Raw genomic sequence first — 23,806 nt, 5'->3', positions numbered from 1 at the left:
TCTTGGTTGGCTAAGAAGGGCCATAGACCAGAAGCAGCAGAAACTGCTACTAAAAAAATAATAATAAGAAGACAAATGCCATGGAACACTTGTAAGAAGTCTCCAGTGCAATGTCCATATTTAGAAGGCCACTTTATCCCAAATGTATTCAGTATAGTTCCACTGTGCTTTCAGTAGAAGGCCACATCAGTAGGGTAGCTCACTTTTGCTGGTTGCCTGAGGGACTACTGAACTACTGAAGTCGGGCTTAGCTGTGCTGACATCTTGAGAACTTTTCAACCATTTGCAGCACACAATGCAAATCTATTTTAGCCATCTGTGTTTATTCTGTGCTGTTTGCACAAAATCACCCTCAGTCAAGATTCATGGCTATGCTGCATATTATTTCAGATAATGCCAGTTTATAACAGTAAGACTGTAAAATGACCCTGCCAAGAGAATTATGCGGAAACTTGATTGGCAAAAGTGTTTGAGCCAATTGTGCTGAAATAGTTCAAGAATTTGCAACTTTTGCTACAGAAACAATATAGTGACACCTCAAAATACAAGAGAGATTAAAATAAAGAACTATTTGCTTTGTATCCCCTAGAGTTTTTGAGATATTCAAGCCTTCTGATATAGCAGCCTAACTAGACATGGGTCATTACTTTGCAATTAGCTACAGAAGAAGAAAACACAAGGCTGTAATTCCCACAAAGGCTTGTAAGGCCATGAAATCTCTACAGTAGAACTGCTGGCAGTTCATCAAAATGGATCCTTTTGTCTTACAGAATTAGAAACATTTTGGGTTAAAGAACATATTGCTCATTTTCACAGAAACATTTTCAGTATGAGAAAATTCTGAAGTCACAGTTTCTGCAAAGCAAATAATATTGTTTCAGAAGTGTCAGGGGAAAGGATGTTTACATCCTATAAAGTTAGGTGTTTTACTGGCTTGCTTTAATATTTCTGGCCACTCTAAGTAGCCATACACAGATGTCAGGCTTCATGGAAGACATTCTATGCGTGATTATCCCCTGCCACCGCATACACTGTGTTTTCAATCTAGTTTTAGGAATTAAACTGAGTCTTGGGCTAAGATCCTCCACGGATCATCCATGACTAGTCAGACGACATTGAAGTCCAGAGGAGTAATATAGTGTAATCAGATTTTTATTTTACAAAAGAAGTGAAAAAATGGAAATAAAAAGGTTCAAATACAACATTATTCTTATCTAGAGATTTGCTGTCTTCCATCACAACTAAGGCAGGAACTATTTCCTCTGGATACCACAGAGTGTCCTTCACCATGACTCTGGTCCCTTGTCTGTCAGTTTCCCTCATCAAAGTACCTGATGCCAATTGTTGTTCTTCATTCTTGAACTTTGTCTCTTCTTGTCAAAATAAATGTTGCAGATGCAGGAGACTGAACAGGAGATAAAGCCATACAAGCTAACAGACTTGTTATTGTCTTTTGACAACTCTTACGCATCTGCAGGGGGTCGAAAGTCTTGTGATATTTTTCTTCTATGTTTAATTCCTCTGCTGGAAGTTCCCAATTATCTGCTATACCCATAGAGTAAATAGTGAGCACAGCATACAACAGTAAAATGGTTACACAACACAGCCAAATCATAACAGATGTTGCCACGGGTATTACATACTAGAAATGATATTTATGAAGTCAGAACCAAATACTTTAGATTTCTGTTGTTTCCTAGCAATATTTGGAAATCAAAATACTTCTCTATCATTTACAGTGGCCATACTACAAAAGTTTACATAAATGAAATTACTGGACTGGAGAATCCTAAAAGTACATTTCCACACTTGGACTTCTCTTATAATTACATTACTAATATGTTAAATTTGATCTTAACTCTGAACTGCTGGATTTACAATGCTCAGTCTAGAGATAATCACAACCTCTTTGTTACACAATTTGCTCCAAAATCCTGACAAGTACTCCCAGCTATAATGTCATACAAATGTGCTCTAGTATGTTTTATACTTGTCAAAAAGAATTGACAACTAAGTAGGTATAGGGAACCATTCAGGGTATACAGCACGTTTGCAATATTTTTCCTCCACAGGCTGAACAATTACAGGTTGCCTAGGTTTCTTGTATTGCAATGGTTTTAGAGGTAGTGGGCAGCCAGTCTCTGTTAAGACTTGTGGGGTCCAACAACTTTTAGAACTGATATTCAAGTGTTCCTTTTAAAACAAATAGTAAAATTCCTGTTTGCTTACATTGTGTAAGACCGAGTGACAAAACAGTAGCCTAGAAAGCAGACTTGCACTGAAGTATACAAGTTACAGACGCAGTAATGAAGGTTTAGCAACTCTCCTGCTAAAATAATGCAACAGGTTACTTGAAGATAGTCTGGCTGCTGAGACTTTTTGAGATTTTTCCTGTCTAGATTCTGTTGAATTATCCCAGCTAGTGACTTGCTCTTACAAATATTTAGAAGCATTTGTTTCACTTTTTAGAATAGATAAAATCTGGCCCTTCCATTTACTCCTTGCAGTTTCAAGTGCTAATTGGTAAGATCTTTTTGGAAGCTGGACACTGAACAATTCCAGGAACACTGTTAGACTGGTCTTGGTGACTGCCCAAGAGTATGCTCCTACAATGTGTTCTGTTTACATTCAAAATGCAGGAACTAGTGTGCCTTGAAAGGATCTATTTGTACCCACCTTATATCTCATGAACTTGCCCAGGAACAGAATCTTACATACTTTTGTGGCACTTCTGACTTTGGACATAAATTGCCTACATCATTCATAACCAGTCACAACATAAAGAGAACCATCTGACTGATGCCATTGCCTGTCACTATCTTGCTGCCAGGAGCAAAAATATGGAAAAGATGTAAAAGACATTTAAGAAATGCTGAATGGGGATCAAAAGTCTGAACTTTCTTTTTTTCTTTGGTTCAGATTTGCATCTGACAAGCCTCAGAGGAAAGGGCAGCCAACATGTGTCCTCCTGTCTCTCTCACAACTTCCTGAAGCTTGGTCCTTGGGGTTTCCTTTGTCACCACTTTAGCATCTGTCCAGAAGTCTCAAGGTCCAGAAGTCTCAAGGTCCAGAATCAACACAACTGTGGGATCTGACATAAATGTCATGTTAAGGACATGAGGAAATCCTTCTTGGGAAAGAGTAAACGTGTGAGTGTCCATACAGGGACAGAAGGGAGAGCTCAGAATATTTTGAAATGGTGGCTCTTACTGTGAGGCATGGGCCTGGTTCTGATGCAAAGGCTCCACAGAAGCCTCAATTTTCTACGCCCTTGTGCCAACAGCATTGACCTTTAAACAGTGCATAAGTATACTGAAGGTTGTGAACTACACTTCTATACTCAGCACTTTAAATCCATATCTAGAATATCTCATCCAGTCTCAAGCTCCCCTACACAAGATACATTTACAGACTGAAGTCAGCAGAAGGTCACCAGGGGCTGAAGCGCTTGCCCTATAAGGAGAGGCTGAGTGAGCTGGGCTTATTCAGCCCACAGAAGAGATGGGTTTGAGTGGATCTAACAGCAGCCCATCAGCACTTATAGGTTACTGAGAGGACAGAGAGGCTCTTCACAGCAATGTATAGTAGAGAGTTCAATACATTCAACTGAAACAGTGGCTAGAAAAAATTCTCTACTACAATGACTGTCAAACATTGGAGCAGGTTGCCCCAAGAGGCTGTAGAAGAGCTTTCCTTGAAGGTTTTCAAGACCCATCTGGAATAAAAGTCTTGAATGACCTGGTCTGAATTCACTGTTGATCCTGTTTTGAGCATGAGGTCAGCCTAGAGGTAGATACCATAGTGGGAGTCTGTTATAGACCACTCAACCAGGATGAAGAGGCAGATTAAATATTCTACAGACAGATTGGAGAAGTCTCACTATTGTGAGCCCTTGTTCTCATGAGAGACTTCAACTTATCTGATGTCTGTTATAAATACTATACACCAGACTGGGAACAACTCATGAGATTCCTGGACTGTGGAAGATAATTTCCTGACACAGCTGGCACGGGAGCCGACTAAGGAAGGCACATTGCTGGAGCTGGTGTTTATCAATAGGGAAGGACATTCTTCAAGACGGAAATCTTAATGGTGCAGGAACAGGCTGTCCACATGTGCCAAAAGACAATATGGTGGGAAAGAAAACTGTCCTGACTGAACAGAGTTTTAGCTCAGAAAAACTGAACTCAGAAAAAAAAAAGAAAAAAAAAAAGAGAGAGTTTATGACCTTTGGAAGAAGGGACAGGACACTCAGGAGGACCATAGAGGGTCGTGAGGTTATGCAGGGCAAACACAGAAGGGCTGAAGCCCAACTAGAACTTACTCTGGCTACTGCCATACAAAACAACTAAAAATATTTCAATAAATACATTAAAAAGACAAGGACAGTCAAGGAGAATCTTCATCCCTTATTGTATATGAGGGGAAACATAGTGTGAAACGATGAGGAAAATGCTGAGGTATTTAATGCCTTCTAAGACTCTTTAACAGTAAGTCTTTAATAGTAAGACCAGTCATTCTCTGGGTATCCAACCCCCCTGAGCTGAAAGATAAGAGCAGGGGACTGAAGAATGAAGTCCCTTTAGTCCAAGGGGAAATGGTTAGTGAGCTGCTACAGCACTTAGATGCATACAAGTCTATGGGGCGATGGGATCCACCTGAGGGTGCTGAAGTAGCTGGTGAAAGTGCTCACTGAGCCACTTTCCATCATTTCTCAGCAGTCCTGGTTCACTGGGGTAGCAAAATCCATCTACAAGAAGGGCCAGAAGGAGGATCCTAGGAACTACAGGCCTGTCAGTCTGATGTCAGTGCCACGGATGGTTATGGAGCAGATCATCCTGAGTGCCATTGTGAGGCACATACAGGGTAACCAAGGGTTCAGGCCCAGTCAACATGGCTTTATGAAAGCCATGTCCTGCTTTAGTAACCTGATCTCTTTTTGTGACAAAACAACCCACTTGGTGGATAAGTGAAAAGCTGTGCATGTTGTCTACATAGACTTTAGTAAAATCTTTGACACTATCTCCCACAGCATCCTCCTGGAGAAACTGGCTGCCTATGGCTTGGACAGGTGTTCTCTTTGCTGAGTAAAACCTGTCCGGATGGCTGGGCCCAGAGAGTGGTGGTAAATGAAGTTGAATTCTGTTGGCAGCTGGTCACCAGTGGTGTTGCCCAGGTATCAATGTTGAGGCCCGTTCTGTTCAACATCTTTATCTATGATGTGAACAAGGGGATTGAGTGCACCCTTAGTAAGTTTGCAGATGATATCAAGTTGGATGGGAGTGTTCACGTGCTTGAAGGCAGGAAGGCTCTTCAGAAGGACCTGGACAGGCTGCATCTATGAGCTGAGGCCAATTGTATGAGGTTTAACAAAGCCAAGTGCTGAGTCCACAACAAGCCAGTAACCCTACTGGCTTGGGGAGGAACAGCTGAAAAGCTGCTTGGAAGAGAAGGACCTGGGGATGTTGGTTAACACCTGGCTGAATATGAGCCAGCAGCGTGCCCAGGTGGCCAAGAAGGCCAATAGCACTCTGACGTGTATCAGTGTGACCAGCAGGACCAGGGAAATGACTGTCCCCCTGTACTCAGTGCTCATGAGGCCGCACCTCAAATACTGTGTTTGGTTTTGGGTCCCTCACTACAAGAAGGACATTGAGGTGCTGGAGTGTGTGCAGAGATGGGCAATGAAGTTGGTGAAGGGTCTTGAGAACAAATCCTATAAGTAAGTGGCTGAAAGAACTGAAGTAATTTAGCCAGGAGAAAATGAGGCTGAAGGGAGATATCACTCTCTACGACTACCTGAAAAGAGATTATGGCAAGGTGTAGGTTGGTCTCTTCTCCCAAGTAACAAGTGATAGGACAAGATAAAATGGCCTCAAGTTGCACCAGGGGAGGTTTAAATTGAATATTACAAAAAAATATGCAAAAGATGTGTAGATGAGGTGCTGAGGGACACAGTTTAGTGGTGGATGTGGCAGTGTTAGGTTAACAGTTGGACTCAATGATCTTAAAGGTCTCTTACAAGCAAAACAATTCTATGATTCTAGATAATCTCCTGAAGTCCCTTCCACCCTGAATGACTCTGGTAACACCAGCAAACAGGCACATATCATTTTCATTTCTTGCATCTCTATCTCCCAAACAAGGCTGTTGCCTGTTCAGCAATAAGTGAGTCAATCTCTAATGTGAGGCTTGTAAGTATCAAGACAGTACTGGCTGCACCACATTTGGGGACTATCAAAGAGAAATTACATTAGGCCCATAAGGCACGTGGAATTGTCTTTGCAGACATGCTCTATTTGTCTGGTGTCATTTTTGGACTTTGGTGCAGCTGGTCACTACGTGGTTCTGGGCTGTTTGGCAACTCCAGTGTTGATGCTTAGCCCAAGGCTCTTGTGGTCTGTGAGATGACAGGCACTTGTCATTTCCTCTTATCCTTGTAGGGGATGATTTTGCCTTCTGCTGCAGCCATGGGTGTAGTCTTCCCACTGAGAATGTCTGGTCTTGAGTATTTTGCCTTCTAGTTATATCATGTGTGTTTTTGAGAAGGTGTTCTGTATGCACAGGCCCAAGGGTGCAACATGAGAACAGGATGGCACAGCTTCTGCAGTGCTGTGTTATGGTCACGCATGGTGAATTCTGCTTATCCTGAGCAGAATAACTCTGGAAAACAGAGTCAGCTAAGCACCCTGAGAGCACATACCCGTAACAGCATCTGCCTGGCTTTAGGTTCTTCTTGGCACGCCATATGAGATAGTGTAACAATGTGCTCCAAGGACAATAACATGTGGGCACTCAGAATGTTATGTTCAGGATGAAGTTATATGGGTGTAACCCACATTTTTGCAAGAACAAACTATATATTTCTTGCAATGTGCTGTTTAAAACAAGTTTGTTCTTTCATGGAGGTATGCACATGGCAGTGGTTTTATTTTAAGGGCAAACACACAAGCTGATTCCTTTTTCCCAGACATAGCCCTACTCTTATCATAGGCTAGTGGATCTCATACTTTCCTGATAATCTTTCTAAAATACTGATAAGAAACCTCTTGAAAAATGGCCTGATCCTAGAAACAATGCTCTTCACACATACTGCCTTTAGCATTGATGTACTCAGTATAGCATAGAAACAAAATTATGAAAATCAACAAAGGGAACTACATCAGAGGAAGCTAATGTACAATATGATTTTTAAAACCAGTTTAACCAAATTAGAGTTGTAATCAAGTTCACCTAATTTCTCACAGTTCACAATTGTTATTTATTTTTAAAAATACATACTTTTACTTAGGAAAAAAAATATAACTTTGTAGTTTTTTTTGTCCAAGGGACAGTGAACTAAGTTCCACACAGAAACAAAGAAACATTGTTATTTTACAGGCTACAGTTACAGCAATGTAAAATAACTTGCTGAAGTTGCTCAACCATATCAGTGACATAGCAAGAAACAGAACTCAAAACTCAAAATCTGTTGATTCACAACTTCAGATTTTTTTAAAGATAAGGTTTTTAATTTTAGACATTTTTTTTCTTGCTACATGAGTATATGGAACTTCATATATGTGGTATTGCCTTGAACTCAAAGAATTTGCTAAGTTTCTTTGGTTTCATGGGACTAAAAAAGGGTTACAAAGAAACACTTCAATAGAAACACTGTCAATGCTGTCAAAATGCAGCTGTGAGAAATAAACAGTAAGCAATCATTTACATTAACTGTTCAAAAGCTCATCAGAAAGTCAGATATACAGATTCTAACTGTACACACAACTGAATAAGCAGAATCAAAAACATCAGTAACTGAAAATCTGCAAGAGCTGAAGTAATGTCTGAATAACCACCCTTCCAAAATATCCTCATGTTATCCTTACCAAATTAATCAGTCTTCTCATTGCATGTTCATGCGAGCAAATGCATTCACAAGGATCAAATCCACCTTCTGCCATGGTTCTCTGGATAAACCTAAACTTGTCTCCAAACACCTAAGAAGAATAAAAGGACAATGAACTCTTTTTCAACTGACCTTATTTTCCAGAGACTCACACATCAAGTTTCAGTTCATTTAATGCCAGGGTGAAAAAGCAAAACAAAGCAGGGTAATCCTATTATTCCTTTGGCAGCATGAATGAAGAAGTCTGGTATGTGCAGTTACATTTTGATATTGCTGGAAGCAGTGTCTCACATGGGCTTCCTTAAAGTGCCAAATAATTTTTTTTTGCAGGAATCTGTATCTCCACTGAGTTTTTCCCACATACTACAATGAAATACATCTTAACAAACAAGAACCACAAAAATTAAATTCTGGTTTATTGTCTGCATAGTGGAACTCTTAAGTGTACAAATACAATTTAAAAAGTCTAGGGAACCTGTTCTCTTAAACTCTAACAAACTACTAGCATTCTCCTTCTGGATCAATGTACAGGAAAATAATTTAAACCCCATTAAGTTCTTTACTAGAGGGAGAAACAATCATCCTTATTGTACAATGAGAGCAAACAGCAGGGGTGCAAAAGTGGATGTACTTGAACACACTTTTAAAATGGAGCTACATACATTAATTTTAGATCAAAGAAGTAGGTCATTTGCTTAGCAATACAGTAAGTTCAAAGTAGTTGTAATGGACATGGCAGGGAATCAATTCTAGGTTATTAACCTGCTAAAACCACTTAGACCAGAAATGTCAAGTGAACACAAACGCATCTCCACTAGTTTTCTCAGTGACTTAGTTGATGGCCAAAATGGGTAGCAGATTGCAAGGCATTTCTACCTGTGTGGTCAAATCAGGGATTGATTTCTCATGAATGAGGACTCTTATGATGTATTACATCAGTTTTGTGTCATGATACTTTCAAAATATTTTTGTTAACTTGGCATCAATAAAGCTGGATTCAGATTGTGTTTGTGTTGCAGATGCTGAGGTATTAATGTGAGATAACTGGCAAGCTTAACAAATGCAGCAGCATACAACTTTGCAATTTCTTAAAACAAGTACTTTATGAAGGTGTAATCCATTTGACAAGGGTATACTGAATTAATAGATGTGTTCTGCAGTTATCACCTATAGAAACTTACAACCTTGATCACATGTAAGCATTTTAATGTTTTAACCTCCCTAGGAGAAAGGGAAGTAACCCATATGGCTATAAGATATCTTCATTCAACACATATCACCACAACAATTCTTCCCTCCTGGGGGAAGAAGGAGCTGAAAAAACAAAATATATTTCAGAAGTCCTTCCTCTGTCCATGCCTACCACACTTCTGCATAACCCTTTGCTATGGTGGAGAGAGACAGATAGTAAGAAGGTAAGAGATAGCGGTATATTCATTACCGAGTCTCAACATCAGTGCCTTTACTCTGCTAGGGTCTCCACTTTTAAAAAATAATACTGAAAACTGGAAAAGAGAAAACAAAAATTGAAGGGATAGAGGAAAGGCTTTTTGCCTAAGACACTAAGAAAGAGTAATCTGGCAACACAGTAAGAAGAAAATCAAGGTATGACTTGATTTTGTAGTGTACAAGTACATTTGTATAGAAAAACAAACTTGGTATTGAGAAGTTCTTCAATGAAGAAGTGATCAAGAAGCAATGACTGGAAGCTGCAATCAACCAAATTCAAAGGAGAAGCAAGGCGTACATTTTTACCATTGTAGTAACTGATCAGTGCAATAAACTACCAAAGAACGAGTGGATTTTCCATCTCTCAGTGCATTCAGATGTGCTTCAGCCAAATACAGGTTATCGAGTAGAGTACAGAAGCATTCAAGTTTAGATATAATATTCCACAACATACAAGAGACCAGAGCAGATGATCTAATGATTCTTTCTGAGCACCGATTATGAAGCTACCACACTAACTTTCATGAAATTATCTCAGAATCACTGGAACTGCACAATGACATTTTTTAACTACACAAGCTCCCTGGATGATATGCCATGCCAACAAGAATAGCCTTTCTAAAACTGTCTCAGTACAAAGAATAGGTAAAAGAGCGGATTGCTAAATAGCACAAAATTATTTCACTGGACATAACGCTGACATTCAGAAGATATCTGAGCCAGTGAGGTTGCAAGGCAATATTTAATTGTATCTTGAAAAAATTAAGGAGTCAGTAATACATAGTAATGTCACAGCAGTTAATAAGGGAGTGTTCATATGTGACTACAAGGAATCAAAACATCAGGTAAGAGTCATCACCAATGAAATCAGGCCAAGATTCTCTGTAGTGCATACGACTGAAAAAGATCAGGCAATAAATGGGGAAGATTATTCTGTCATATAACATCATAAATTTAAGTGGAGGTGCACTAGAAGGAATTTATCCCAAGGCGTCTGAATTGACAAATTGACAAAAAAGACAAATTACCCTAATGAGCTAAAATAAAGCAGAACACATCACCAAATAAAATGCCATCCAAGCTTTAAACAAAATATACAAGCTTTCTTACCTTCACTGGATGCTGAAAGGAAATATCCTTTATATTTCCTTCCTCAAACCCTATAACAAGCTCTTTCAATGGCAAAGAACCAGAGATGAACCATCTACTTTTGGAACAGCACTAAGTTTTCCCCTGACAAAGATGCTGAACTTATGTTATTTTATTATTTTTTAATAGTTTGGTTGTTTTGGTTTTTTTAAGCAGGTAACTAATCCCTCTTTATGCTTTTTTTTTTTTCTTGCTGGGACCTGGAAGGAACAGAGATTTTATATGTGGCTGACCAGTTATAAAGAAGAGAGAATCACTCTGTACTGTCTGATGATTTTCACTTGTAAAATGACACTCTAGTGTCTGTATTCCTCTTTAAAACATTCTTGGATTAATAATTGTATTATTTGTAACATTTTGAATGCATAAAGCATGATGAAATGAACTAAGCTCTGTAATCAGATCCTTAAGCATATTAATGTTGTGTTACTCTGTAAGATTTGCTGATAAGAGAATAGTATTTTTCTATACCATGGAGCAGGATTCCTTGGCTCCACCGTGTGCTCTTAGGCAGCCCGTTCATATCAAAATCCTGTTCCACAATTGCAATGTGCTTCCTGCCTGCCTCCAGGACTCGTAATTGCCTGATGTCACGTCAGCGGCTAACTTGCTCTGACCTCTTTGCTGTGAGTCACATCAGCTCTCCACCTTTTGCAAATACAGTTCTTCTGCACACAGTCTATCACAGAAAATGAGAGGATGTGCCCTGTTCTTTGCCTCATAACCTTGGGAAGGAAAAAAGAAGCTTCTTTTACTTTGCATGTCTTTCTGTATATTTTCCTGTTTATCATTACCTAGCTTTTCTTGGAATTCATAGAATAACTGGTAAGACCATGGTAATTGTTAAGGCTGTGCAAGTACTCTGACTGAGAGCTACTTTTAATGTATTTTGGTTTGCCCAAAAGGTAAATATGCCAAAGCTCTAATCGGTAACAGCTGGGAAGGTATATATTATGGCCTCTAGACTAAGCAAACTGATAGAGAGCATAATAAAGGATAAAATTAGTGAACATGGACAAACATGATGTACCATCAGAGAGTCAATATGACCCTTCCAGTGTAAAGGGGTCCACAGAGACAACCATAAATAAAAATATTCTAGTCAGAGTTGGAATTACTGTAGTTCAGGAGCAAAGTGGAGGATGGGCTCTGATTATTTAAGACAGAAATACAAGCCTACCATTACCTTTTGACTTGAGCATCTATTCAAAATTGTAGACAATGAAGCCAGTATGAAAAATATTTCAGGTCTCTTACGACTTAAGACATAGTACTCAGTTGTAACAATTATTGCACATCATTTCCTCTCTTATTTTCTCCCCCAATCCCAGCCCTACAGCTGTGTATTTTATTTTATACACTCTACTATCAAAAACCCAATCTTTATGGCTAATATCTGTTTAGGTTTTTGTACCTGGAGACTCTTCCATATTTTAAATTATTGCAATGACTATATATTATTTCCCAGAAACATCTCTTCTGAGTAAATACCGTGTAGATGGTTAGCTCTGGGAAACAGAAATCATATTCTTTCCACCCTAATCATTAGAAAACTGAACTCCCTTCTAGCATGAAAGCAAACTAGAAGTTTTGTCAACTTTCCATGTGCTGGATGCCTTCTAATGTGACTCCAATACAATGCTGATCAGCAAGATTCTCCAAGTGCACATATTGGTGATTTCTACTCCTTGGTACAAAGGAGTATGTAAAAATATTTATAATTCCAGTTTTCAAAGAAATACTCACTCTGCATGATCCATTTATCAAAGTCACTGCACATTTCTCATGGACCACACCTGGCGTCTTCAGCATCACAGGCCCTATCTTTCTTCAACCCAGGCACTTTTAAAATGTAGACTGTCACACATGCATGCTACATACAATGGCCAAAGACTTCCTCTGCCAAGAAATATTTTTGCCGTGTTGCTATTTTCTTGAAGATTGAAGGTAAGAAATCCTTGAGAGCAAAACACCTCAAATTACAGCAAACAAGTAACAGAATCTTTCCACATTACTTTAAAGATAAACAAAACCCTATTCAGCTCATTATTGTCTTTCAGCCAACTGCAATAACTCAAAGCACAATTGTTAAACATCTCTAACAAGCCATAAAGTTAATTTTGCTTCTGAGTTCAGTCTCAGAGAAGTGTGGCAGAACAAATGAAAGTATGTATAAAATTTAAAATAAATATGTAGAAAGAAAGCAAATTACTTGTTATGCCTTTGCAGGCATTCTGAAAAATGATAAAGGGCTAAAGTAGCAAAAGTCATACACAAAGCATGCACAATTCACTGCCCTGAAGATAAAGTGTTCACTTTTATCTTACTGTGAGAGGCAGAAACTCTTTCTCCTATACTGTTATGATCTCCTGAAGGATCTATGTTTCCATGAAAAGGACTCATTCTCTTGCCATTTTACCTGCACTTAAGCTCTCTCATAATCCAGGTTTTCTCACAATTCCTGACTGTTTCTGTAACTACTTTCTTCACGGCATATCCCAAATTCTGTACAATCTTACTCATCTCCAAATGACCTCCAAGTATTCTCTTCTAGCATCCAAAACATCCTGTACATTAGCCTCATATGGCATAAGACCCTTGCAGTCCTGTCCCAGAAAAACTATCACGCACAGGGGCTGTGTGACCATGGTACTCATTAACCTCAGGGGTGGAAATCTGCTTCAGTTAAAGTAAGAAGAGACTGTTGTGTTTGACTCCTTATAAAGCTCCCCATCACTGCTTTTATAGGACTCTTCATCCTTGGCCACTGTCCCTGCTGGGTACCATCATTCTCCAGGGGCCCCTGGCACCTCAGCCAACTTGTTATGGAGCACTTCAAAATGCCTCTGGTACAAATGGTTACCCCAAAATTTGTTTCTAATCCTGTCTCTTCTAGGGACTGGACTTGCTGAACACTGCCTAGTCACACAAAGTCCAATTCAATGCGAATTAGGGATAAAGTAAAATAATAGATAAAGGCATTTGCAGTAGGGCAATTTTGCTCACTAGTGACAACCAAGACAAGCCTAAACATGCAAATCCAGTGAATCCCAGTCAAACTTGGATTTTTTTGTGTTTGTTATATAATGCATTTTCTTGTTGATTTCCATCTTCAATAATATTTGTACTTCATGCACATCCACCCTCCCACAGAATCCTGCATGTTTTATTAGTCTTTTCATGAACTACCAAGACGCAACTCAGTAGCCTGTTATTTAACTTCCTATTATTTCAGCTGTTCAACTAAACTTTGTGGGTAAGACCAGCCAGGGAATTTTATCTATTGATATCTGCATCAAGTTTCTTTTGAGGCTGGGTTAGAGCACAGAGGAGAAAAAAAAAAGCATGGACTTAGGGTTTCTCTCTTAAAGAAACAAACCATAGAGATGTGTAGATAGGACCGGATGATTTCACTTACAGAGATCTTTGTGAAATTTCCAGTTTTTCATTTGCTACCAGAAATGCAGCACATTTTCTATCACTAAAGCAATATAAAGGAGGAAAAAAGTAGAAATTATAAGAGCCATTATAAAAAAAGCAAAGGAGATTAATAAGTAAACAGAGCATAAAACTGCAGGACACCATAAGAAAACAGAAGTGTTTGTGGTTTAACAGGGACAAAACATCACAAAAGGAACCACAGAAATACAGAGAAAATAAAGAGAAAATTAACCCATACTTTAAATGTTATTCTGCCTAAATTAAAGGAAGCATGATCCTACAACAATATGGAAGGACATCACAATAAATAAAAATTAATCCAGAAGCCAAAGGCCTTGCATAAGTATCCAGTGGAGGTGGTCTGCATTTTTTTATGCAAGAGTTTTAAATTGTCAGTATTATAGAACCAGCCAAAAATAAGCTTGAAGATTTCTAAGGAGACTTTCTTTACAAAGCAACTTCCTCTGTTCAAACAAGGCTAAAAATAGGTTCTGTAAAAATAAGGATTTTGTATACAAATTGGTATTAATTAAAACATTCCAGTGATCTGTTCTCCTCTATTATTCTAATTTAGATAGTTCAAATATTCCCTCAAAGAACAGAAGACTGAAACAATGCAACATTATACTTGTTTTTTTTATAATGGTGATTTAAAATTCCTTTTATTTATAATGAAAAAAAAAAAAAGCTTTCTCCCATGTCTCTTCCATGCTTGCAGCTTCATCCTGCTTTTACCAAAACAATTACCAGCACTTTCATTGGCTTCAGTGGACTAGGATCTAGTAGCTCTACAAGGTCACAGATCTCTAGAGATGATCTTTTTCTACCAGGCCTCCTCCTGGGTGCTAAATTGAGTTTTCAGAACAAAAGGAAACAAACTGTTTGACTGGGCAGCAAAAGCAAAACAGCAGGATATAAATGTGTGTCTTGCCAGGAGGAGCACTGCCACAGTAAAGTGTGGTTCCAATTACAGCTTTCTCCAACTAATCGTCCCAGTTCAGATCATGCATTCAGGGGGATCATCCCTTGGGGAAAGAGCTGAAATGATTTTTTGATGGCTGATAGAATACCGAAAGAGAGTTCCTAGACATAGCAACACTTTCAGATTATAAAGTAATCCTCTTCATTCTCTTTCCTTATAATTCTAGGGAGTAGGAGGGAAAGTAGCTTATTTTGTACTTGAAAGTATCAGCACATCTCTCTGGACTTCCAGCTGTAGCCTAATGAGTTGGCAAGTGTATTTTTGCACTGCAACTTTTCTCAGGATAATTAACAAGATCCAAGATGAACTTTTCAACACAGATTAAGTTAAGCCAGTTCCTTTCCTAGTGAAAAAATCAGTGTTTAATTGTGCACACAGATGTATGCAACTGGTGCTGTTCTTACTGGTTTCAACAGAGACATCAATATCAGTAGGAACTCCAAAAGAGAACTGTTTACCCAGCCACATCCTGCTCAAGGCACACTAGTGGATAACTTTGCTACCATCTCACAAATCATTTGGTATGTAAGTAAATTATGCATTAATTTTCTAGTGTCATCCATCTGGTGCTTCTTACAAATGCTAATTTAATACAAAACAACTCACTAAAAATGGAAGCAAAACTAAAGAAACTAAGAAATGCTGAGCCAGGCACTGAAAGATGCTACAGTGACATGTCATTATCAAGGCAGGAGGTTTTGAGCAGGGACAGGATCTGAACTAAGAAGTGCTAAGGATCGTGCTGATTTTTTTTTCTGATGGTCTCACAAGACTACTGGAGCACTGGTACATCCCTTGTCCCCACAGCATCAGCATACCACTATGTGATCACCACAGCATTGTGAGCACTGCTGGATCACTTAACGTTTCCACCCCAATGTGGACATCTAGACGTTTTCTGACTGGGTCGAGAAATCATTCTGCCAACAGAGTCAGCACTCAGAGAGTGAAGCAGGAGCCAAAGCATGAAAACTTAAAAGACTTACAATTACGGTCAAAACTCTTTCGTGGCTAAATATCACAATTCTTCTCCTATGTGAAAAAGTTCACATGGCTTTAAAGAGTGGCAGGATCTAGTAAGAACTCAGTAGTACACTTAATATTTGTAGACTATTTTTAACCACTGTTACAACTATGCTGAGATGCATCAGTTCAACACAGAGTGGTATATCAGGGAAATACAGATGACACAGATGGTTCTTTCAGTTTCATTAAGGCTTATCAGTGTCAAGTACAACTCTCAGAGGACAAGAACCCACATGTTAACCCTCCCCCACTCTTCCAGTAGTTTCTCACCTTTCACTTCACGGTCAGACCCCTACACGTGAGAGAGAGAGATATTTCAGGCTTCAAGGCTAACGCCACTGTATCAAAACTGATTTCCTTAAGGGAGCTAAGTAAGACCCACAGAGATTAAAAAAAGCTATTTACTTATTCACATGCAAGTGGCTTAGCATTTTTTCTGGGCAAAACACTTGAAAATCAGATAAATATGCATATCCAGTCATGGACAAAAAAAGCAGTTCAGCTATTTCAGGATTCATTTACTGATATTTGACACAGAATGTTATTGCTAACATCCAGCTGTCAGCATTTGGTCATCCTTTTGTTAAATGATGACATTTTTCTGGAAGAAATCTTTTGGAATATGAAAGCTAATTAAGAGAAGATGTCAATGACACAGAACGTTGTCTAAGAATTATGCCCACTCTCTACTAAGTAAATGCTTCAACTTCACTTTTTATTTTCACTTTTTATTTATTTCCTATTAGTGTAGGAGAACTGTGACAATGGTCTAGAACAACAAAATTATTCCCATTGCACAGAATGATTAATGGGTATTTAATAATTTTGGTTTACATATGTTAATGCAAAAGGGTGGGCTATCCTCTGTAAAATTAATAACATGGTCAGATTTCAACCAGTTTACAGAGCAAACTCGCAGCCTTCTCTTCAGTACAGCAAGAACTCTCATAGACTTTAACAGGATTTTCCACTTGAGTGGTATGCAGAAGAGCCAGCTCCTAGGCAAATTTGCTTACTCTCCTGTGTTAAGTGTCTCTGTCACTATAGACTGCCCCACTGCTTTTGTCGACATTCCTCTTGCCCTTTCCAAGCAACAATTTCCAGTCTCCTAAATTCAACACTCCTCCAGCTGTACGAGCGATGCACCACTGCTGGACGCAACACATATTGCATTTGAAACCCCTGCCAATAGCACTTCTGAAACAGCACTGAAAGGACACCAGTGCTGTGCCATGCCAACCAGGGCTACAAGTTTCTGTTGCAGTGTTTTGGCAGGCCCAATTCTGAGCAAGTGGCTACACACGGAAGAGAAGCTGGCCCTTCAGAGAGCAGACTTTTGCATACAAAAAATGAAGGGCACTCCTCGCAAATGTCAAATGGCAGCGGCAAGCATCTTGCACCAGCTGTCGGTTACCCTGCCCAAGAGATGTCTTGCACTGTAGGGGTGTCAGGAAGATAGTGCCAAGGTCTCCTCAATGATATTCAATGATAGGACAAGGGGCAACAGGTACAAGCTGGAATATAAGAGGTTCCAAAGAAACATAAGGAAAAACTTCTTCACCACAAGGGTGACAGAGCACTGGAACAGGCTGCCCAGATGAGTTGTACAGTCTCCTTCTCTGGAGACATTCAAAATCCACCTGGACAAGTTCCTGTGTGACTTAACTCTGAGTGGTCCTGCTCTGGCAGGAGGTTTAGGACTAGATGATCTTTTGAGGTCCCTTCCAAGTCTTAAGATTCTGTGATTCTGTGAAAAGAATATGTTCCTATGACAAACTATGTAACCTACCCATAAAACACCTCTGCCCATGTTCCAAGATTTATTAACCAAGATTATGATTAATGTGTTCAAATGTACCAAAGCAACTTGAGAGCTCAAAGCAGATCCAATTTTAAGGCTCATATAGTGAGGCTCAGGACTCAAACTCATGAGCAAATTACCAGGGTATAACAAAGTCATTGCACAGCAGCTGAGCTGTGGCAACAGTCCCCACACATGCTCTTAGCCCCTGGGAACAGTGAGTGAACATGACTTCCCTTATTCCATAAGAGAAAAAGGTTAAGTCAAGACACTTCAGAACTGCCTGGAGGTAGCTGTGAGCACTCAGCCAGTTACCACAGCTCAGGTGGCCTGCAGTAAATCATTATTTTGAAGTAACTTTTTTTTAAGGGTCAATCATTTAGAAACTGTTAGTCTCTTTGCAAAAATGGATGTTAAAAAAATTATCTTCTTCACTCCTTGACAAAAATGTACAGTTTCAAAACAAATACAAATGAAAGTTTTTTTCACTACACTGAGACAGTAAGTGCAGTCCTAAACCATGAACTAAGAAGTTTATTAAGAGTACAATTATTTAGATTATAAAATACCTTAATAAATCCTTAAAACTGCAAAAATACACTATTCCTTAATGTTACTCCATTCACATGCAAGCACAAAAATATACTGAAATCCTTTGGAATATTTTCATTATTATTTTTCTCCAGGGATGACATATGTTGCTAATAACTTGCCACTGAGCAAACAGATTTAGCAGGGTAGTAGCATGCTGAGAAAGATAGCAGCATTTTCAATTTTCGGATGAAAGCAGCTCTATTCCCTGGAAGCCCTACTCCTAACCCCTTTAGGCCAGATCAAATTTTATCTGAAGCTAGCGGGTGCCTGTCTTCAACTTCAATAGAAGTTGAATCAGGTTTTCTACATACCTGCAGTAAACAATTTGAAGCTTATCAACTAGAATATTTTTAATCAGTACTTATACCAGAGGGAATCTGTAGCAATTAACAAGATTTCTGGGCTGGTTATTTACATATGTTTAGCTGAAAGACGACCCAGTTTTTACCAGAGAATAACATCCATCTGATTCATGAGACTCAGAGACTAGTTTAGCTAATCAAAAGGAAGAGCTATGCAAATTATACAAGTCTCCTCTGCACCCACTAGCAACAGATTTTTAAATCTGTTACATTAATTTGCACAAGGAAAATCTATGGTAATATTTCACAAGATCAGGATTACTTAGGAACACATATCTCACCTGTGGCTCCACGTTTTTACCCCAGGAAAGATGGTATTTTTCAGCTTTAGACATTTTTGTTCTATGTACTAACTTGAAAATGAAACATTTGACAATCTCCATGTATCATGAAAAGTCTATATATAAGAATATTTCTGTATTTCACCAAACTCTCTGATAAAAGCTTTATCTAGTACTTTCAAATAAAGGTACTGAATGACAGGAGCCACCTAACCAGTGTCACCTAGATCTGAAAGTGATGAGCCCCCAATGACACTGTAACCACTTGTACAGGAACTCTTATTAAACTAAGGCCACTCACACCAGGAAGCTTTGTTTCATGCTTGACTTGGTCTAACTATTTGAAGAGCTAACCCCCAACTTGTTTTCACATCTTCATAGTTTCATTCAGATAGCTGGGTTTCCCTCCCCATATTAACTTTTTAATGTATGAAAAATGACAAACTATTTCCTCAAGTTCTTGCCTTGCTAAAGAGAAGGCCTTTATGATTAATAGGAAATATAGGAACAGAAGCATGTGAATGTAAGAACAAAAAAGACGAAAGCTCTATTACTAGAGGTCTGTATTTGACAAAAATTCAACAAATATAGCATTGCATCTGCTTGTATTATGTAAATGGTTGGTGCTACATATTTGTACTTCTTTTCTGTTCTTTCTGATAAAAATCTTTTCTTTCCTATAAAAGCTCTGTGTTTTGGGTCTGATGTTTGCCTAGCAGTTTTATAAAGTAAGAGCTAAATTATATTTGTCTGCAGAAGTCCATGATTTTTTAATACATGCAAAGCTGCAGAAGAATCTTAATGAGGAAAACTTTTATCAAGTGTAATTCTATCTGTTCCCACCCAAATGTGACTAATTTGTTCTATTATCTATAAAAATACCAGCTAGACACTTCAACTAACGACTCTGAGGCATATTTGTTCAATTAACAACCATGCAAATGCACAACCATTCAATTGTGCCAGAGGCTGTTCGAGTATCTTCACATCTTTAATGAAACACCATATCAACCATCACTAAGGGACTTTTTTCTTGCCCCAGCCAATACTGTGGAATAGGTGATGAGATGGGACGAGGAGGAGAAGGCCATTGTCTTCCACTGTACTGCTACTAAAATTCAGCAGTTAGAAGAAAGACTGACCCAGACTGATCCGTCTCATAACCCTGACTGCATTCCTTCATAATCAGGAGATGAGTCTTTCTTCAAAATAAGGCTCCTTGGGAATTGGGAAAGCTAGATGTTGGTGAGTCAAGAAGTATAAGCTGAAGAAGCTATGCTGGGAAAATATTTCCTTTTACTTTTTTACCTGAACAAGGACTGCAAGATTTGGCTGTATGGTACAACTTTGCAAAGTATTCTTATCTTCCACTATACCTGAAGAGGACTTGGGAGCAACTGGATCTTCCAAGAAGTACTCAGCAGCTTGTAGAATCAGATGCCTCATTAACAACTAGATTAACAACTTTACGTATTACTAAATTGAATTTATAACCTAGTAAGTGAAAATGGAAAGCGTGCTTAACATGGAGTGTAACGGAAGTATATAAACGCATGTGTGCAAAGCATGTACGTATGAGCATATTTGCAACACAGGCTCGTGGGCTCTGTTTTACTTCCCAGGGATAACATGGGCAGGTAACATAAATTTTTCTATGTATAAATGCATCTGCCAAAATATTTTCATATCTGTTGTGATGAGTAATCTGTTAAATTTTCAAAGCATATGGAATAAGAACCTGATACTTGGTATTGTCAGGGCACTGTACACCTTCTCCATTCATACAAGCTTATAAGAAGAGGATATTGCTACTTCCATCGTAGTGGCCCTGTGAATGTTGTTAGGCCCCATTCTGCTATGCCAAACTTCAGCAGAGACAAAATTTGGTCTTTAAGAATGTATGTCACGTACCTAAAATATCTATGAGGGAAAATTCTGAAACATGAACACAGACTTTGTTTTATTACACATCTGCTATGCAAATAACATTCACACATCACTAACTCTTAAGTCTAAATATATGAAAGTAGAAAATGAGAAGTCAGTAACAAAACAAGAAGTCACTTAGAAACTAACTTTCTCTAAAACCAAATATTGCCTTTCTGAAAGCATGTACAACAGTTACAAAGCCATTAAAAGCATAACAAATTTTGAAATAATTTTTATGTAACTGCTTTTTAACAATAGATGTTTTGCATTCTTATTTTTCCCCTTAGAACAAGGGAAGAACAAGGACTGCAGAATGTTGCCCATGCAATCATGGCATGCACTTGGGACTTAACAGACTTGATTGTGGTTTGGGTCAGGTGCCGCAAAGCCATGACAACATGCATGGTGAAAGAATTTTATAGAACCATGTTCATTGTATTTATTTCTATAGTCAGCAAAATAATATACAGTTAGGCTAAGATAAGATCCATCCAGAACTACAGAATGCCTGCTACAGTGATGTCAGTTCTAAAGTAGATCCTCCTGGCTTATGGTCCTGAGTGGGTCAGAGATGTCTCTGCCTGCCAGAGAAGCACACACAACGATGCTTTGTGGCATGACCAATAGCACATGCAGTACAGCTTTGCACTTGTTTAGTGCCTTACACAAAATGACCCTAAGCCACCTAAAATACAGAACTGAATACCACTCAGTATAGACAAAAATGGTAAACCACACATTTTACAAACTGGGGCAAAAAGAATCAAAGAGGTTGGACTCACCACCCTCAGCAGCAGGGGAAGGAACAGGCCTTGGGACTGAACTGGCTAATGTACTATTAACATTACAGCCACTTTTATTTTGCCAACTACTTCTACCATTTCTAGCCATGCTGTCAGTGACAGTTACTGCTTTAAATCAATGATTTCACAAGAACAGCTTGTTTTCTTTCATCTTGACAGGTCACAAGAATTAGATGGACTTATCAATGATTTATTATCTCTCACTGTATACAGAAGAAATCAAAAGACTGATTACTTTTTTTTTCATTTTGATTTTTTTGAGCTGATGTCTGCTTTTGAAAAGTAACAGAAACGAGTAAAGGTGGATAGCACTCAATCTACATAGCTCAGCACGTAAAGTCTTCCAAGACCTAACACACTAATGCTCACTGCAGATGTATGCCTTTCCCAGTAGGCACAGTAATAACATTAACATAAGCTATTAAGACTAAAAAAGTTCTATGTCCTCGCCTCCAAAAACTGGACATGGTTTTGAACATGCATTCAGCCAGTATACAACACAAACAGTCCCTACACCAACAAATCTATAATCTAAAAGACAATCCTGAAGTATGACCAGACAAATGGGTGTTTGCCAGAAAACAAAAGTTTTTGATGTAGATCATGCGTGACATTCACGTAGAAGCAGTGATTAGTTGAGGCCTCAGAACTGCCATGGAAGGCAGCGGCTGAGCTGCAGGGCAGGACATCTGAAGAACCCGGCATGGTGACAGATGCAGAGGAATGACCATGGATGTGGTATCGACAGCCAATATATCCCTTTCCCCCTGGAATCACCCATGAATCACATCTTGCAGTACACATACGAAGCGTTTCTGACACAAATAATATCTTTAATAAATTAATGGCAGTGTGATGTTGTCCTTTTCCTGAGATTATCTTTCATTGTTCAATTTCTCCCATTTCATTTGGACACACTTTTCAAAAAGTGGGTAGCAGCCTAGGCACACGTACCCTGGTGTCACCGTGCCACTTCCAGCTTCTTTAAAGAGAGAAAACTAAAACCTTTTGGCCGAAGAATCACACTGAGATCCTTAAAGGAAACACCACCACTGCCAACCCCCTGCCTCTCCCCCCCCAAAAAAAATCGAGGTAAGAGTGCTACAGTGCACTGAAAACCCCACCAATCAGAGAAACCCCAGTCAGACCTGCGGTGAAGAAGGGGATCGGACCTTTCACTGGTTTGCAACAGAAGAGAGCTGCTTAGAAACGAGCGTAACGGCTCGGGCTCTCCCGGTGTTTACCTTCCCGGGTGCCCGGCGAAGCGCGCGGCAGCGGGGACCTTTCTGTACTTTAACAGGCTTGAAGTTACCCCTGAAGCCCCCACCGGCGGCTCCCCGGGTTTTGCGGCCACCCTCCGAGCCGCTCCGCGCCCGGCGCCGTGGGGACAACCGCGGGTGTCCGCGGAAGGCTGACCGGCTCCGCTGGCCGCGGCTGGCCCGCGCCCTCCCCTTCCCCGCCGAGGTGCGTCCCCCCCCGCTCACCGTGCTCTGTCCGCCGTGGCGGGGGCGCGGAGGGGCTGCGGCGGGCTGGGCGGCTCGGGGGCGGGGGCTGGCGCAGGGCGGCCGTGCTGGCAGAGGCGGCCGTGCTGGCAGAGGCGGCCCCGCGGCGCGGCCCCGCTGCTTCGGACCGGCCCACACGTCAGCCCGCGCCACGAGACCCGGATCTGCCGGCTCCCGGCGGCGGCGGGGCGGCGCCGCGCGGTCCCGCCCCCCGCGCACGCCCCTCCGCCGCCCGGCACGGCCCGGCCCGGCCCGGCCATCGCCCCGCACGGGAGTCCGCGGCTGCACGCACCGCGCAGCCTGTAGGCCGCTTGCCGGGCAGGGGCAGCCGCCTGCCAGCCTTCGCGGCCCGGCTGGTGCTGGCTTGGGCGTTGCGCGGGCAGGAGGGCAGGCGGCCGCAGGAGACCGCCAGTGTCATTTTCAAGCAACGGCTCGGCCTTAAGTAAAGCCCCAGTAACTCAACGCGGAGAAGAAGCGAGGAAGGCGGTTCCTCTGGGGCCCGGTGTGCGTGTAGGTCTGACATAGCCCCCGCGGGCAGAGCTCTGCGCCCCCCACAGAAATATGCTCACTTTGATAGCTTGGCCCTAGCCATCACCTCT

General features: G+C 40.3%; 1 protein-coding gene across 1 annotated transcript in view; it reads right to left on the bottom strand.

Moving 5' to 3' along the window:
* Positions 1-23,345, bottom strand: part of SMIM14 (small integral membrane protein 14) — a 42,187-nt gene extending 18,842 nt beyond the window's left edge. The window contains exons 1-2 of the mRNA XM_061994056.1: positions 23,190-23,345; positions 7,869-7,979 (exon numbers count right to left, since the gene is read on the bottom strand). Of these exons, the coding sequence (XP_061850040.1) occupies positions 7,869-7,943 (75 nt within the window). The 5' untranslated portion in view covers positions 7,944-7,979; positions 23,190-23,345. The remainder of the gene's footprint in view (positions 1-7,868; positions 7,980-23,189) is intronic.
* Positions 23,346-23,806: the final 461 nt, after the last annotated feature.

The sequence above is a fragment of the Colius striatus genome, chromosome 3, assembly GCF_028858725.1.
Source record: "Colius striatus isolate bColStr4 chromosome 3, bColStr4.1.hap1, whole genome shotgun sequence".
Classification (NCBI taxonomy): Eukaryota; Metazoa; Chordata; class Aves; order Coliiformes; family Coliidae; genus Colius; species Colius striatus.
The sequence above is the reverse complement of the archived record's forward strand: the minus strand, read 5'-3'. Positions and strand labels throughout refer to the sequence as shown.